Raw genomic sequence first — 19,348 nt, 5'->3', positions numbered from 1 at the left:
TACTACGTGGCACAGGACCACTTTTTCAAGAATATTTCCGGTGATATTTTTACTGTCCAAACGTGTAACGTTGCTTAATTAAGGTGGATTCAAATCACGCAGAAGAATAATATGTAAACCAATCTTTAATCGAAGATTATGTGGTGGCATTCCGGGTATGTCCACTCTGTATGTCCATTAACAACAGGAAATATACTTTGAATCAATTAATTTTTTTTTGAAGAACAGTGCAGAAATTGTCTGGCAGTTTAATACATTTCGTATTTGTATGTAGTTCTATTTTACCGTTCCCAAAATCTAGTTATTGTTCGAAAATTGCTAACACCAAAAATTACCAGTTTTCGATTACTTTAAAATAAATTTAACATATGTATACTTTAGCCTCAGCAACAAGTGGTGGTTATGAAACGTTTGGAAGTTTAAAATAGCGCCACCTATTGAATACGAACTCAATCTAGTCAACAGATGTTATGATAGCAATATTATTGTATTGCAAATTGTTTGTCCATTATTTGACAGTCACAATTATCTATTAGCTTCAAACAATTCCTACAGATGGCAACATCTGTTGACTAGATTGAGTTCGTATTCAATACGTAGGTCCATTACATTTCATTTGCGTTTTGCTATTCCAAGCCTGATTCTTTTTTTGTTATACCACGTTTTATAGTGACTGACGTTTTATGTCAAGTCACACGGGAACGCTATCGAACGGGATAAACAGTATCCTATGTCCGTCTTCTGGTTGTAAGCTAACTACCCACCAATTTTCACCCTTATCGGTACAGCCGTTCTTGACTTATAAATGTAACTAACACGACTTTCTTTTATATATCGAACCATAAATTTATACGAAGTGCATAAGATTAATCATATACTGCTATTTTACTAACAGAATATTCCCGTCACGTCGCATTTGGGAATCAATGATCCATCTACTGAGTCTGCTATCGTCTAAAAACATTATTCATATAAAATATATTTGGAAAGAATTATAAACTTATTTGCAAGCTTAATTATATTTAAATTGGTAGCTAGAGCTTATTACATTATCGTTTTGTAATTTATTTTATACAATGTAAAAAATTATTAATAATTTGTATATTAATATTAATACCCTTATTATTTGCGAACTTGAAATTCAAATAGATAGATAGATAGATTATTAGGTAGTTAAGTCACCCTTTAATTAAACATTAAAGTTCTAAAATTTACACTTTTATCTTCATATTCTCAAATCACTAAAATACTCTTTAGAAGAACCATCAACAAAATAAACTATTGCAGTCAATGGCGACGACCCAGACAATCGACAAAGAAAACAATTAAAAAACAAATAATTAAAAATAGATCTACGAAAAAAAAGTGTACAAATTGCTAAATTGTTTTGCTTTCCGCATTTGCCATTGAGCTTTTCTTAAATCACATGAGTTTAGAGGACATGATTTAAAGAAATAGATCAAAAGTATTATTATTTGTTTTAAATAATAGTTTAAGGAAGAGATTTTAAAAGTTAAATAATGTTGACCTCCTGTCTTGCAGGTGATTAAGCTACGTAAGTCAATTATTATTTATGAAATGCCTTACAAAATGTTCCTTGTGCCACGCCACCCCATGGGAAAGCGAACAGCACTTTTCTATTTTGAATTCAATTAAACTGGGCAGAAAGTCCACGGTATGAACGGGTAAGGGTAGAAATCGTATAAATCAATAATAATTCGCCTTTCAGAAAGTAATTCTATTTAAGAAGAGGTGGATACATTAAAAATAGAATGATATACATAGAGTTACAGAAGTTAATAAATAAAATTTAATATTTCAAAGGACAACTTTCACTTGATCCAAAGAATTAATTAATTTTTTGTTTAACAATAAACTTTTAGAACATTTAAAATTGTTATAGTTATTTATGATAAGTAGTAATTTTATTGAAAATTGAATTGCAATGAGATTGATATACATACATATATAGTTAATAAGGATTCACTATTTTGCGTTTCAAAAGTATAGGGCTGGAATTCGACATCTGTGAAACAAAGTTGTTAAACCAATTTTTTTGTTTCAATTGAAAGTCTGATGTTTACGAAAATGTCATCGTTTTTCTCGTACTACTGAAAATATCGCAGCTGTAAATGAAAGTGTTGCCGAAGACCCGAATGTGTCATTCTCAGGAATTAGGACAGTCTTGGATGTAAATCAAACAATCAAAATGAAACAACAACTGAAATCGTCAAATCGGTGCTTGAACAACAGGCGGTCCATGAGATTTTCACATTTCTCACTCGCTGGGTACGTTCATAAACAAAATTGTTGTATTTTGGTTTTGAGAACCCTCAAGTAATTGAAGAGAAGCCATTACATCCACTAAAAGTCACTGTTTGGTAGGCTCTTTGGTCCGGAGGTGTGATTGGACCTTTTTTCTTCGAAAACGACAATGAAACGACTGTCATCGTCAATTCGGAGCGTTATGGTTAAATGATAACCGATTTTTTCCTGCTATTGAAGAATATGACTTGGAGATAATTGACGCTAATATAGCTTGGCCTGGCCACGTAATTTCTCGCCATGGCGATATCAATTGCAACCAAGATCATGCGATTTGACACTGCTGGACTTCTTTTTTGTGGGTCTATTCACATCTATATTTGATATTTGAATAGAACTAAATTCTAATGTGGATTCTGCTATTTATGTAGCACCCTGCAGCCAATTCTGGTTTAAAATTCTAACATTTTACAAACAAAATTAAAAACATCTATTAGTTTATTTTTGAGCGCACATTTATTTTAGAATTTATTGCTCACATTACATTAAAATAACAGGGTTTCATTTAATAACATAAAAAATGTTTTAAGAAATTGTATGTTAAGTTGATTAAGCCATAAATTTATTGTAGTAGCGAAAAATGTAATATTAGTAAAAGTTGAAAATTTGAGGTCTATGAAAGGATTGCGTTTAAAGTATTATGTAATTATTGCACATTAAATGGCCCTGTGATCTGAAATTTATTGCGAAATCAAATTTAATCTTAAAATCGGGTCTTTTGAAGAAGTAAGAAAGAGTTCTTTAACTTTAGAACTTGGTGAAGAAATTAGTTAGAACTAAAACTATTTTTTTCAATAAATCAAGTTAAACTTTGACATACAAACATTTTTAAATTCTTATTAAAAAGCTAAATATATTATTATTATTATTATTATTTATTAAAATATAAAATAAATTTACATTATAATATAAGGAATTAACAGCACTAGCTACCAGAGACTTTCGAAAAAGCTAAATATAACCTCTAAACTTACAACGAAAATGTTCGATTCACGACGTGAAATACAATTCTTGTCACTTGAATAGGGACAAGCTATTTTCGTTTTTTATTTGACGATATTTTTTAAACCCTTAGGGTTTTTGGAAAAACTGAAATATGGAACGCATGAGGTAGGAATTCAGTTTATATTGCAAAAAATTGTTGGATGAGTTTATAAATACAAGTTTAATGGCGGTTTTTCCGAAGAAGGAAGAGTCAAGAAAGAAACATAATTTTGAAATAGTGAGAACTGCTTCAAATTCAATGCTCCATTAGTAAAATGAAGGCAGAAATGAGTTAAATACTAGTAGATAGACTGTTGCTCGGGTGATACAGAAGGCAGATCATATACGACACCAAACAATGAAGAATAAACACCATTGATGCAACAAATCACATCAGGTGGAATCGAGCTTTGCATACCGTGCGTCGTCTTTTCCGATCAAAACAAAATTAATTTGGCTGGACCTGATGGATATAGCTGCTATTTAAGAAACGAAGAATACTATCTTGAAAAACGGCACAGCAAAGGATGCGGTGTAACGGTATGGGGAGCAATCACCTATTACGGGACCGTGGTGTTGGATATACAAAGCTCTAAAATGACGGCAATCTTTTACAAATCGATTCTGGAACGAGCTTTTTTGCTTTTGGACAACGATAGACTTTCCAACAAGATAATGCACCAATACATACCGCGCGGACAACAAAATCCTGGCTTTAGGGGCAAAATGTGAACCTATTACCATGGTCTCCATATTCTCCTGACTTGAACATCATGGAAATGGCTTTTAAGGAAACTCTACGAATGAGGACGACAATCCCAAAACAATCGAATAGATTATTGTAGCCATAAAACGGTCCTGGCCTCAAATTTCGATCAATTATCTGACAGCACTCTATGAATCCATAAACCACCGTTTGATTGAAGTAATTCAGCAATCAGGAGGCAGAACACATCACTAAAAATTATTTTGATCCATCCAATAAAACTAATATTAAAATTAATTATAAGATTTGTTATTATTTTCTTACAGGTAAATTTGGATCTTGTCCCTATTCACGTGACACACAAACAGTTACTTTTTATGACATTCTTCAGAAAAACCGCTATAAAACCAGGGGAGTCATTCCGTAATTTCCGAAACGATAATCGTCACTATCACTATCGTCTCGTTCAATCGTTTTCAGTATAAGTTCGTTGAGGATATTCCAAATGTAAAAATGAACTCAACAAAAAATAATGATTGTTCAATAACTTAAAAATGTTATTAAACTTGGTTTTTCTGTATGGGAAATTTTGAAAATTTGCAAAAAATGTATTGTTAATAAACATGCCACCTATTTTGTGATGTTTATTGTTATTGTCACTTTTTGTGTTTTCATTTGTTGCTGTCGAAGATAAAACTATAATATCAAATGTTTGTTCAATGTCTGATATTTTTGTAAATCATCTGCACTAATAAACCCAATTTTGTCCAAGGGAAGGAACACCATTTTATACACAGGGAACATAACTTGGCTTCAAAAATATTTGTTGTTTGCAAAACTACTTTGGATTTGTGCTTTGTGCAAGAGCGATACTAAAATCGTTGCCTGTCGAATATACCAATGTTCCTCTGCCCCAAAGTTTCAATAGTTACAGCAAAATTTTAATATTGAAGGTATATATACTATGTATGTAGCACGACAATCGTCTGGCAAATTTATTGTTTATAATATCATTATAAAGTCCTCTTTTGCAATCCCAAAACTACAATAATTGTTTTATTTATTTAACAACAATTAAGAGAGATTACTAATGTTCTGTCTTTACAAAAAATTCTACATATGGGTTAGAATAGATAGAAGATTCGATTCATCTCTTAATTTTCTTCGTAACCCAAATTATTTTTTTTTTTTGAGTTTTTATATTAATTTTGTAACAAAACTAAACTACACCGAAACTTTTTTACTTCAATTTGCTTAGTTATCAATGGAAATTACTAATTAGCTATCGTCCAACGCTATCGTTTTGACGATATCACTTTGACTATTATCGTCTTACGTGAAGTGATACTATCGTCGAAATGCTATCGTCAAACGATTATCGTTTTACGGAATGACCCCCTGTATTTATCAACTTAATCCAAACATTTTGTTTTAAATATAAACTTAATCTATACCTCAATCATCCACATTTGATTTTTTCCAAAAAACCAAAGGGTTTGAAAAAATATCGTCAAATAAAAAACGGAAAAAGCTTTTTTTTTAATTTGTATTGTAACGACTCTTGAGATCATACTTCTTCTGCTAAATTCTTGTTTATGGCTTAATCATTATTTTAATTAAAGAAAAATCTGACATTTAATTTTTAACATTTAAATTTTAAAGTTCACACCATCAGATTATGACCTATTTGGAAATAATCAGTTGTTAATCTAAACTAAACCTCAAAGAGGTTTTCATTTTTGTTATAGCCTTGTCTAGCTTTGTTTTTTTTTTTTATTTTTAATTAAAGGATATCATGTGGTTTATAGCTACTCTTTTTAATTATGTGGTAATAATTCTAGGTGAGTGTAAATTAAAAAAACAACTAAAATCTAAATCTGAATAATACATACATATCTTAATCGGTACCTTCAAAAAATTGAAATTGTTATTGACTTTTAGTGAAATTGTTTTATAATTTGTGTATATCTTTAATGAGATTTTAATCAGTCGCTTTAAATTCGATATAAAAATGTGCCCACATTCTTTTTTATTGTACTTTGTACTTTTTTTATGTATCAACAATAAAATATCTATTTTGTTATTATAAATAAATTAGATGGTGTAACAGTCCGTTGGTCCGTGGTACCCGTGGCAGGATGGTTAGTGCGTTGGACTGTCATGCTAGAGGTCATGGGTTCGATCCCTGCCTATGCCATCTAAAGTCTTTTCACGGGTACTGCCTCTTGCGAGGAATTGACAAATTCTCCAAGAGTAACTATTCTCATGAAAAAGTGCTTTCTCAAAATAAGCCGTTCGGAGTCGGCATATAAACTGTAGGTCCCCTCCATTCCTGACAACATTACTCGCACACAGGAATGGTTGAGAGTTGTAATTCACTAGGCCTTGGTTCTCAATGGACTGTCGCGCCAACCAATTTATTTTTTTTAACAGTCCGTTGAAAACTAGGGATTTATAACTCTCAACCATTACTGTGTGTGAGTAATGTTCTCACGGATGAAGATGAACTACAGTTTTAAGCTGAATCCGAATAGCTAATTTGAGAAATCACTTTAAATGCCAAGAATTAGTTTAGGAGGATTTGTGAATTCCTTGCAAGAGGCAGTACTTGTGAAAAAAAAAACTTTAAATGGCTCAGGCATGGATTGCACCCAAGACTTCTGGCATGACAATCTAACGCACTAACCATCACACCACGGGTACTATTGTTATTTTAAATATACAATAGTATCAAAAAAAAAATTATTTATTTAAGAGGGTAAGACGGTTTACCTTTACATGTTTTGTTTTTTTCTTTAATTAACACCTGTTAATTTCAGCACATTTTTCCTAATCAGCTATGGAACTGTTTTTGCTATGAACTTGAGAATACAAATCAATAACTTTGCACTGTACACAGTATTTTTGTTATGTAGACACTTTTTCTTAACACTTATAATCGAGTAATAAATATTATCAAACTAGACACATGCTTTTTTACGCATTTCGTTATGTTTAAGGCTTGACAAAAATTCTGGATCCTATATTATTACACATACGCACAATTCCAAATTTACCCAAATAACTGGAACTATGCATTTGAATAAATCAAATGTCCACCACTCTATGAACAGTACAGAAATAAATCTAAAAATTATGACCAAATATTAAAAAAGACTTGCTGAGGAATTTGTTTTCAATCCAATGAGTTTATAAATAACGTAATAACTGTTATAAGATTAGTATTATTGCAGATCCCAAATCTATTGAAACAATTATTTCCATAATCACGAATATACAATTTTGTTTTAAATGTAAAGAAGACGCATTAAAGTGAACCCAACACTTAATATACCTATGGCTTTCGAATTGTGAACAATCAGACGCACAGACTCAGAGACTGTGACTTCTATTGGACTCCACATTGTTTATCAAACCGAATAATAAACAATATGGTCTAGTTTATAAAAATTAAAATACATTGCTTATCAACATCATGATATGAAATCTTTATATGACATAATGATAATAATTCCTAAAATTCTTTTTACTTAGTTTTCCTAATTTGTAGCTCAATTCATTTTGGTAACTCTTCACCATTGGAAATAAATAATATTTTAAACAGTTTTAAAAGTGAATCAAATGCAAATCTGACCCTAAGTGGTCATTAGGTTAATGCATATGTACAAATAAAACTTCTATAGCTATAAAGCGTAACTTTTAAAAACGATAACATATATTGAAGCACAACTTTCTATTACTACTAAATTCATCAATAATACTCGGACCAGTACCGGATTTACAAGAGTAGAAAGATGCTAATTGACAATAAAAAAACCACTATAGAGATGACCTTGGCGTTATTTCTGTAGCTTTATATCGAGCTTGTCACGCCATTTAAGTACGCGAAAGTGGTGATAGAAACAGAAAATAACTTTTTGGATTTTTGTCATGTTGTAACTATGATTCTCTTAATAATATTCAAATATGTCTTTTGACAAAGTTCTTTCCATGGCCCAGAAGCTTGTCGCTTTTGATACATTTTTGTAGCTTACCATGATTTAGGTAAAGTACTCGATATTATAATTTCCACAGTATTTTAATTCTTTTTATAATTAAAACTTATGTGGAGAGCAAAAATTGGATTGCAAACAAAAACATAAGAGTCTTCCTTTTACATAAATAAACACTGCAAGAATCTACTTAAGTTTTGGATAAAGGGCCCCAGAAAGCCATACTCCTACACTGAGTTAAGCGGTATATGTTTATAAATGCGGTTGAATGAATTAATATTTTCTAAAGAAAGATTGTAGTTGATTATATAATAAAACAAATTATTACAGTTCAAGTCTTACGTATAACGCTATGTTTTTTTAACATACATACATATATTCACTTAAGTCATTGACTTCATAAAGTTAACTAGCGTTTGTAACTGAAAACAGGTATTTAGACACAATCACTTGATGTGAAAGCGAACGAAAGAAATGTGATTAACTCATCGAAGGCAATGAGATGCTGATGAAATGTGTCATAGATTTTATAAAATTGACTTCCGTTAAACTACTTATTTGGTTTATACAGAATATACAAAATTGTTAGGTTTAAAAATGGAGAGAAAATAAGTTACCAAACTGCTAACAACAAAAGATTTTAAAATGGTAAATTTTGTATTCACAAGAATGGTCTATGGATCTTTTGCCTGTTCTAACAACATTAAAAATTTAAAATTGTCAGTTTACAGATATCTTGTAAGTTTTCTTTAAAAGATAGATTTAATCAATTAAAAGTGTAAAATATAAGAATTAATGATTATTTTTTCATAAGTGAATGAATCATCGAAACTAAGGGGTCATTCCGTAAAACGATTGTCATCAGACGATAGCGTTTCGACGATAGTCTCACTTCACGTACGACGACAATCGTCAAAATGGTATCGTCAAAACGATAGCGTTAGCATGACAGATATCGTAGGTCAATTATTTCCAAATGGTTACCACGCAAATAGAAGTACAAATGTTTTGGCGTAGTTTTTGATTAATTTTTGTGAAAATTAAGAGATGGAACAGACCGTCTATCTTTTTGAAACAATATGTAAGCATTTTGTATATATGTAGGTACATTTAATTCTTCTGACCTATACTTGTAAAATAATTGTAACAAATTATAGATTTGTTTGACGTTTTTGAGTTTCAAAAGAATTCTTTTTAATGATACTGGAAACAATAAACTTGCCAGGTGGTTGTCGTTGTGCATATAATCCTCCAATATTAAGATTTTCATTAAATATGGTTCATTAATAATGGTTTACAGACAACAAATTTTGACTCGGTTCTGCACAAATCACATTATCCCAAATAGTTTCGAAAACAACAAATATTTTGGAAGCGAAGTTATGTCCCTTATGTATAAAATTGAGTCTTTCTAAAGAAATTCGGAAATAAATCAATGGTTTTATCAAAAATATTCAATACCTTAAAAAGAATATTTAAAAAAAATCATAAATTACAATTTTTATTTTATTTTTTTCCATGGACGAAATTGGGTTTATAGCTATTGGCCAAGAAAGGATACTCTTAAGTTTTAAATTTAAGCGAATTAATACTCGTATGAGTGATTTAACACAAATAATGAAAAACATGAACAATAAAAGGGACTTCAATGGTTTGTCAACTTGTGTTCTATGGACATTATTGGATCTTGTTTTTTGAGTATGATAAACGAATCTCTTCGTAGTGGTGTTTTTTCTAGTTCCTGGAAAGAATCAATCGTAGTGCCAATAGAAAAAGTTAAGAGGACAGTTAATGAGGCTGAATTTCGGCCGGTGAACATGATTATGACGGATAAGATTCTTGATAAAGTTCTACATAATCAGCTGCAGAATTATGTGAAAGCCAATCATTTCTTAACGGATTATCAATCTGCATGTAGGCAAAATCACAGTTGTGAAGCATTTCTTAATCTGGTAATTACGCAATGGAAAACCGAAGTTCACGACAAGAAAGTTATTGTTGCGGGTTTTCTGGATCTACAAAGGGCATTTGAGACATTTGATCAAGATATAATTATGAAAAAACTGAAGCAATATGGTATTGAAAAAGTTGGACTACAATGTTTCATAAGCTATTTATAAAACTGAACTCAGAGAACCAAAGTGCCAAGTAAATTATCAGAAGTTTTGGATGCAACGCAAGCAGCGGTGTTAGGGACACTTCTTTTCATAATTTACATAAACGACGTGGAAAGTGTATTAAGACATGCAAAGGCTAGGCTGTTTGCGGATGTTATCTTGTTTTATATGACAGGAAGATCTGCGGAGGAGTGTATCGATCAACTGAATGCTGATTTAAAAAACAGTGAAACAGTGTTCTCAAATGTTGGTACGATTGATATTGCATTTGAACATTGACATACTATACATGGACTGATAGTAGACAACTTTACGATGGTTCCACTTTTAACGGATAAAACACTAGCGCAAAGAGGGCTATGCGGAAAAATTGTGTATCATTTATTACACTTGACATTGGAGCTTTTTTCTTTTTTTTCTCACATGTTTGTGTATTTTGTGCTTGATAAGCGATTTAAAGTATTCACTGTGAATGGAAATTTAAAATGTTTTATTTTGAAAAATATACATACAGACCCTGGCCATAAATGCAGGACACAGTCAAATCATGCATTGACAGTTAGCCGCGCAGAATTGATGCTCTTATTAAAGCAAAAGGAGGTTCAACAAAATATTAAAACAAATTAAAAAAATAACAACAAGAAAACTGAAAATATTAATTAATTTCTAGGAAGAAGTTTATATTTTGCATACAAAATAATTAAAATGCATTACGATATTCGAAAACCTGATTAAGTTAGCTGAATATTAAGATTTTCTGAACCATCTCAATTAAGAGAGTAGTTTTGAAATGACGGTGGGTTGTATGTAACACTTTTAAGAATTTTGTATGATTTTTTCTCGAAATTCTTGGAAGTGTTACATACAAACCACTGTCATTTCAAAACTACTCTCTTCATTGAGATGGTTTAGACGGTTCTGAGTTCTAATTTATGTCACCTAAGTGTTTCTTACAACCATTTTTAATTTAAAGAATGATTTCAAAAAAATCCCATGTAAAAGTATTTTCAACATTTTTTGATTTTTGTGATTTGCACATTTTCAGAAGTTGTGGAGCTACAACTGGAACTTCAATCATCATCGATAAGATTCAATAGGGATAAAATTGAATTGTTTGATTCTTCGCTTTCATCACTTTCAAATAAAAACTGCAAACTATATAAGAGTTTTTAAAAGAGAAAAGAAATAAAAATTAAAATGAATACTTCGATCAACCACAGCAGCTTCCATTTTGGGTATTTGTTTATATTTTTTTTGCTTCGAAATGTCACTTTTGAAAGAACGAATTTGACACTGGTACCAAACTTTAAATAATAAAAAATATGATGATCCAATGCTGTTTTATTATCATGATCTGATCCGGATCAACAACAAGAGTAATCATAGGTTAGGTTATAGTGGCTGTCCAAGATGAAAACGGACACACTTAGGCCAGTTTAATGACCCATTGTGATACCACATGAATCTTGAGGCTTCCTCCTAAGCTCAATGGAACCAGCTTGAGTCCCTTACGAAACGTGAGAGGCTGATTATACCGATATGATTTAGATCGTTTAGATCGCTAAAGAAGAATTCTCCTAGGTAATTCTTGCGTTTTCGAGCTAGAGCAGGGCATGTGCAGAGACGCCTAGTCTCGTTGCGTGCTTTCCTATTAGACAGTGTCCGGTTATGACACCTATTATCGAGCTTATATGCGATCTGCTTAGAGAGAGAAAGCACCTTGAACGTTTAAATCCAGTGTTGGCCAGATGTTTATTGTGGCTTGACACATGGTGATGTTGTTCCACCTGGTGCCTGCCCTCCTCACAGCGTCTTGCATTAGCAGCATTTTACAAGTAGCGATTGGTATGCCAGTACTTGCCAAACGTGGTAGGATGGGCTGTACTGTACCGTTCCTGGCGAGTTCATCTGCCTTACAGTTACCTGGAATGTCTCTATGGCCCGACACCCAGCAAAGGTGAATATTAAACTTTTGCGCCATCTCCTTTAGAGATGATCGACAGTTATGGACTGTTATAGAGTTTGTAGAGACAGAGTCCAGAAATTTGATAGCGGCCTGGCTGTCAGAGAAAATACGGATATCAGATGTTGATATTACGTTTTCTTTGAGGCAAGACAAGACTTCCTTAATTGCCAAAAGTTCCGCCTGGAACACGCTACAATGATTGGGAAGGCGGAATGAGAGACTTAATTTCAGTCGTTCAGAGTACACACCTCCACCAACCCCTTCTTTCGTTTTTGAGCCATCTGTGTAAAAATGGATTGTGTCATCCTCCAAGAATGTCCTATCCTCCTAAAAATATCTTGTAGGTATAGAAATCTGGAAATTTCTGTCGAATTGTAGTTGGGGGATGGTGTAGTCTGTGTGCTTTGGAATTGATTCTAAGTACCGTAGAATTACGGAGTGGCCAATGTTGTTGTTAGTCCACTGCGACGAAGCATTGAGGCGAATAGCAGAGCTTGCAGCTATTTATTTTCTAAATATGTCAAGAGGTGTGAGGTAGAGCAAGGTGTCCAGTGCCGCAGACGGGGTCGTGCGAAGCGATCCGCTTATACATAGGCAGGCTGAACGTTGGACTTTAATTAACTTATCCCTGTTTATACCTTTCTCTAAAGCAGTCCACCATACTGCCACACCGTACGTTAAAATCGGTCTGATTACCGATGTGTATAGCCAATGCATGATTCTGTGTTGTAAGCCCCATTTATTACCAATAGCTTTTTTGCAAGAAAAGAGAGCTACAGGAGCTTTTTTGACTATTTCCTGTACGTTGCGTTTCCAATTTAGTTTTTTTGTCTAAGACAAGGCCCAGGTATTTAGCCTCGTCTGAGAATTTTAATTGGATTCCTTTAATATCTCGAAAATAACATTAAATCGGTTTTGTGTGAGTTAACACAAAGTGCCCAAAGTATTAGTCTGTCTAAGGCATTTTGTAAAAGTTCTTTTAAGATGTTAAGATGCTTTCCTGAAACTGCTATAGCAACGTCGTCCGCATAGGCTATCACTCTGAAACCCTCCGCATCCAGACTAGTTAGGATTTCATTCACCACTAGGTTCCAGAGGAGAGGGGATAGAACACCACCTTGCGGTGTCCCTCTACTAACGAATCGTCTGATAGAAGAGTTGCCCAGTTTTGAATTAATTATTCTGCTAGTAAGCATAATAAAAATTAAAACTTTTTATTTCCCGAAACATTTTGTTTTAAATATTTTTTGGAAACGGGTGGATATTATTTAATTTTATTGAATGTTACTTTTATAATAGCTTAGTCTTTGACTTTTATTATTTACGATCTATCGCCACATTTTGTGTAAGTAAATATCTACCTATGCAAAAATAAATTAATTTTGATGAAGTCGTATTCTTTATGGACGTTTTTAAATTATGTATACCTCAATTTTACTGAATTTAGAATTTGAAATAAAGAACAAAAATCCTAAAATTCAACAGAATTAGGTTTAAAAATAACAATATTTACCAAAATTTGATTATAATTTTTCATACAATAAATTTGTTATCTATCGGTTCTTAAAGCAATCGAAATCTAAAAGCATGATGTTTGCATAATTCTAAGCCCGTTATCATTGACATTCATTCCTACGAGTTCAAAACTTAAAAATACACATTGTATAAAACTACCAAAAGTTCTTCATTCAATATTAAGATCAAAGTGCAAATTCATATAATTTATTTATTTGCTTCATACCATGCGACAACTTTGTACTATATTAGTAGTCAGAGTCACATTTAGTCAACCAATCGTTCTCTTATTTCTCAATTACACAAACACGTGATTCAAAGTGAGCTATGAATGAAATGATTAGGATTTTTTGTTTGGTTTTTCTGCAGCTGATGGCATGCTTTCTATTCAAAACAAAAAGAGCAGAATAAACATAAATTTACAGCTTAATACTGTAATATATTTCTGTGCAGCAAGGTCTACACAAAATGTTTATTAAGCATTAAGTTTTCTTTTTATTGGTATTCACAGTAAAAATGTTTTTGCACATTTTGTAGTAACTTTATGCTTACTTTTTTTTAATTTAAGTTTCTATAATAAACTGAATTCTTACTAAGTTAAGATATGTTCTTATTTCCATGTGAATTTTGCGTATACAATACTATATTATACAATGCTATATACATATATAAAACTTGTTCATTTTTTAAAACCCTTTAGGCCCATATGCCAATAGAAAAATGAAGGGCATCCTCCTTACCGACAATATCATATTTCAAGTCATTAAATAACTTTTCGACTGAACATTTGTATTGCTTATTCCTCATGGTATTTTACTGAACATAAAAGAAGCCTATTTTTCAGATTAATTTTGTTTGATTGCTAAAAGAAAGAGTTTTAGAGTTTAATACTTTGTTTCGTGAAATATCGTTCGACATGTACAGACATCGACATTAAAAAAAACACAGAGACAGTGGCTAAGAGTAAAACCAAACTAAAACAAGAACATGCATTAGAAGTAGTTTTAAACGTTATCAAAAAAAAAGGTAGACTTTCTTATGCAAAATAAAATGGGTTTTATTTTTTTTGCTTGTTGATTGATTGATTGGAGATAAACGGTTCCGTAAGACTGTGTTTTTGGTGGATATTAAAATAGAAACACATTGCAACACAGACCTTAATATTTAACTAGTATCAAAAATATTAATTTTGAATTTTTTTGTATGCTTATAAAACATTAAGTTCACTTTAGGAAGTAAATTCAAATTATTTTAATAATATTACAATTAATTCTAAGGAAAACATAAGTCGTGGTAAGCATTATTCTCTAGAACAGAAAGCTGTAATTTTAGTTCTACGAAGTGAGAGAAAATCTTTGAGGGAAACAGCCAGAATAATCAGCAGATCTCTCTAGTTGATTCTAAAAGCAATTTGACCGCTCAGAGCCAAAAACAGAGGGAAAAACAAAACAAAACAACCCCAAGAGAAGACTAAAAGATAATCTGCGCCAAAACAAGATCCTTACAAGTCCTTCAAGGGAAATAAAAAAAACAAACTACAGCTTCTAACTTCTGAAGCTAACTTGCTCAGAAGGATCGCAGGAATGGTGCTCTTTTTAAGGAAAACAAAATATAACAAAGCGGTTTAAATTCGCACAATCATTTTTATTTGATTGGGCCAGAAGGAGGCAAAAAGTGGACGAATGTTTTGTGAATGGACGAAACAAAGATAAATTTGTTCGGAAGTGATGGCAGACGTTAAAAGGCTTAATTTGAAAGAACTGAATCCGAAATACATCCAGAAAACGGTCAAGAAGTATCATACTTTGGGGTTAATTTTCTGGGTATGGCCTTAGACCAATATATTTGATTGAGGGTAAAATGGATCAAAATATGAAGGTGAATATCATGAAGAATACGATGCTGCCTTTTGCGGGCAAGAACCTGCCTCTTAAATGTGTTCTACAGCAGAACAACGACCCTTAGCACACATCCAAATCTGCTCAAAAGTATTTTAAGGATTAAAAAGTCAGCGTACTGGAGTGGCCATCCTAATTGCCTGACTTAAAAATCCCATTGAACATTTTGGGGAAGATTTAAAATGTGCGGTTGGTAAGGTAGGTAGAAATGGCGATTTCAAGGCAACCTAGCCTAAGATCCAATTAGCGCTGTAGTGCGCCGTTTTGATACCAAAAACTCGTTTGACCTTTGATTGAAAGGGATAGATTTATAGAGAAGCTTCATAGCGGTTATGTTAGAGCTATTTTGTCGCATTGAGAAAAAAGATTAGGTCTCTAATCTTTGTCTCAGATAGCTCATCAAGTTCGTGAAAGAATGCTTTTCCAAAGTATTTCATTCTTGTGTTTGCCAAAGCAGAACATTTGCAGAGGAAATGGATTATCGTTTCACTTTCTCTTTGGTCACTACAACTACGGCAAAAGGTGTTGTAAGAGATACCCAACTTCTCTGCATGAACTCCTATAGGCTAATGTCCGGTACAAACCGCAACAATCCTGGCTATGTCTTGCCTTGGCCTGCATAGAAGATCGTTTGTACGGGTTTTATTATAGGTGGGCCATATCTTCCTAGATATAATGCAGTTGGGTAGATTGCTCCACCTTCCGTTTGATTCAGTTTGGTAGATAGAAAAGATTTTACCCTTCATAGCAACAAGAGGAATGTTAACCATTTCCGCAAGTGAGCTATGAAGGGCCGATCCTTGCCTGGCTAGCTCGTCAGCCCGTTCATTTCCCACGATACCACTATGGCCCGGAATCCAGATCAGGGTGACACCGAGGTTAATATTCAGGTTCGCAAGCTCATCGCGACACTGCTGGACCAATTTAGATTGAGGATATGGCCGAGTTAATGGCTTTGACAGCTGCCTGACTGTCTGTAAAGATAGCTGCATTTCGGTTTTGGTTTGGGTTTTGTTTAAGTATCTTACATGCCTCCCTTATTGCCAGCAGTTCAGCCCGAAAAATGCTAGCAAAGTCAGGAAGGATAAAGGATCTGGCTAAACCAACTCCGCACTCCATCTTTGAGCCGTCAGTGAAGATGGTTGTGTCGAAACCTATCGACACGATGTCATCCTCCCAATCTCGAATAACCTTAAAACCCTTACTAAGGCTCAAAGTAGGAGTGCAGTAGTCAGTGTCTACCGAGATAAATCTGAGGGAACCAATTTCGTTGTGTGTGCGGTTGGTAAACATTAAACAAAAAAAAATTAAACCGCACTATGGAGTATGGTTGAACAGGAGTGGAACAATATTTCAATTGACAGATGCCGCCAATTATTTGACTCAATGTCCAAAAGATGTCACACTGTAATTAAAGCTAAGGGCCAGGCTACTAGATATTAAAATAATGTTTAAAACCGGTATAGCTTTGCTTTTAATTAATTTTTTTAATCTTTGTATCTATTTTAATGTCCATCTATTTTTGTTCCTTTCTTACAAAGAAGAATTTAAAATATTTCATGTTATAATTTTACTAGTTAATAAAAAATTGAATTTTTAAAACTCTGTTGTTTCTATTTTAATGTTCATATCTGTAAATTAAAAAAAAAAAAACAGTGTTTCAGTTTTCCACATTTCGAATAATCTTAAAAACTTCTTCAAATCATTAAAGTTAGATTAATAGGAGATTCCATTAATCTTAAAAGCAAATAATTGAATTGCTTCAAATTAAATTTGTCCACAATTTTTTTCAATTTTGATTTTTGATTTAGAATAAAATTGAAATACAGAACTTGTGAGTAAGTTTTTCTCCTCAATTCGTAATTAAGATTTAAATTTCTTCAAATTCCCTTCCAAAGCTATGTTTTGTAAGTCGGTTCAGAAATTCTGTCAATGGTGCAAAATTTTTGCTTAATATGCAGCTTTCGTTCAAAAAAACAAACATTTTGTTCATTTAATTTTTTTGGGAATATTTTTGTATTTTCTAATAAGAAGTAAAAAAAAACTTCTAATAAGAACTTTTGTTTAAATGAAACTAAACTATAAAGCGTGTAAAAGTCCACTTTTAATTATATGTTAAATTTTCAATATCAAAAACACTCTGTATGTTTCAATATGTTCAATTTACAAACAAGACAAACTCGCATTTTACATTATTTAGGTCTAGGTTACACAAAAATTGCAAATTCGTCGCATTTTTAAGTTTCAAGGGGGGTGTGGGTAGCTGGTGCGAGCTTTAATCTCACAAAACAAAAACAATCATATTATTATCATGATACATATGGCAAAACTAAACTCAATTTGATTAATAATTTTGTTATATCAGCAAGAGCAAGCAAAACCTAGCAGCATCAGCAATAGCAACAGCAACAGAAAAGAAAGCAAACTAACCTCAAATAAATGGAATACCCAAACACGAAGGGTGAAATAATGCGCAAGGGTGATCGAGTGGTATGGTTCTTTTCCTCTGTGTTATACGACTTATAGTAGACAGATAATTGCAAAACAAAATAAAATATTACTTACGATATTAGTACCAATGTTGTTAAAATATTTATAATTAATCCAATAATAGTTATTAAATTTGGCGCCAGCCAAAGTGGAGTTTTTGACACCAACCAATTCCACCAGGGTTGCAACAGCGGATCAAGGAGACTCGTACTTGAGCAGGAGTATTTATGCTCGGACAGCTTTTTCAATTGCTGCGAGCTCAGTATACGAGAAGTGAATTTCATGTTTGAACTCATTTTATCCGACGAGGCGAATAACTACGACACTTCTTAAATCTATAATTTAACTTATTTGATTGAACTTCAACCGCACCAGAATTAGAATCAGAACCAGAACCGTACCAATTCAGATCAGATAACAAAAACTATTTGAATATAAAAGGTTAAGGTATATTGTTAAAAAATTATGGAAATTTACTCGAGTACAAATAACTTTTACTTTTTATTTAATTGATTTTTGCTAAATTCGATGAACTATGAACAAGAGCAGCACTTTTTGACTTTTACCATTACCATTCCACACCGCTATCTATTTTTTAATTTTAGATGCGACATGCGAGTGCTATCATTTCTGAGCTCTATACCGAAAATAAATCGAATAAGAAAATGAAATGAGTGATGAATATGAATTGTAATTCAGCGATTCAGCAACGAAAATGACGTGACATTTTCGATTATTATTTTGGTGGATAGTTTTGTCTCTTTTGTTTTTCTTCTTGTTCACATGGAACTGTCATTTTTATGGGCCTTCTGTAAAAGTCGAAGAGAGATAGTTATATTTGTCATTGCCAAGTGTAATTTTTGTTTAACTCACTGGAAGCGTTCAGTGCCGTGGTTCAATTATGGAACAGATGGTGTTTTTTGACATTCTTTACATGATAGTAGGGTTTGAACATTTGTAACAGGTCAAAATCAAACACATTACAGAACCGGATGAGAAGGATACGTGAAACTTTTTCAAAACATTCTGTAATTGGCATAATTATGGTCTTATAAGGGTTATTCATGAAACGACGGAAAAATTGTGCAAATCTTTTCAACTAGATTTATTTATATGGACAAAAAAGGAATGTCAAAAATTGTATCGGTTTTTTCTCTGCACACATTTATTTCAAAATTTGATGAGGAAAGTGAAATGGTAAACAAAAAGGGCAGTTTCTGGCTTTGAATATACAACACAAGTAAAAATTTAAAAAAAATTAAGTAAAATAAAACAGCTTTTCTTATGTTTCCGCATTTCTTAGTAGCATTAGTATAAACTTCTGGTGTAAAATTATATCTCTCCCTAAAGTGAAG

General features: G+C 32.5%; 1 protein-coding gene across 3 annotated transcripts in view; it reads right to left on the bottom strand.

Annotated features, from left to right (window-relative positions):
- Positions 1-18,650, bottom strand: part of LOC129953849 (cholinephosphotransferase 1) — a 37,450-nt gene extending 18,800 nt beyond the window's left edge. For all 3 annotated transcript variants that reach the window (XM_056067354.1, XM_056067352.1, XM_056067353.1), the window contains exons 1-2: positions 18,492-18,650; positions 18,069-18,417 (exon numbers count right to left, since the gene is read on the bottom strand). In XM_056067354.1, coding sequence (XP_055923329.1) covers positions 18,069-18,289 — 221 coding nt within the window. In that variant the 5' untranslated portion in view covers positions 18,290-18,417; positions 18,492-18,650. The remainder of the gene's footprint in view (positions 1-18,068; positions 18,418-18,491) is intronic.
- Positions 18,651-19,348: the final 698 nt, after the last annotated feature.

The sequence above is a fragment of the Eupeodes corollae genome, chromosome 1 (assembly GCF_945859685.1).
Source record: "Eupeodes corollae chromosome 1, idEupCoro1.1, whole genome shotgun sequence".
Classification (NCBI taxonomy): domain Eukaryota; kingdom Metazoa; phylum Arthropoda; class Insecta; order Diptera; family Syrphidae; genus Eupeodes; species Eupeodes corollae.
Note: the sequence above shows the minus strand (reverse complement) of the source record. Positions and strands in the feature narration are given on the sequence as shown.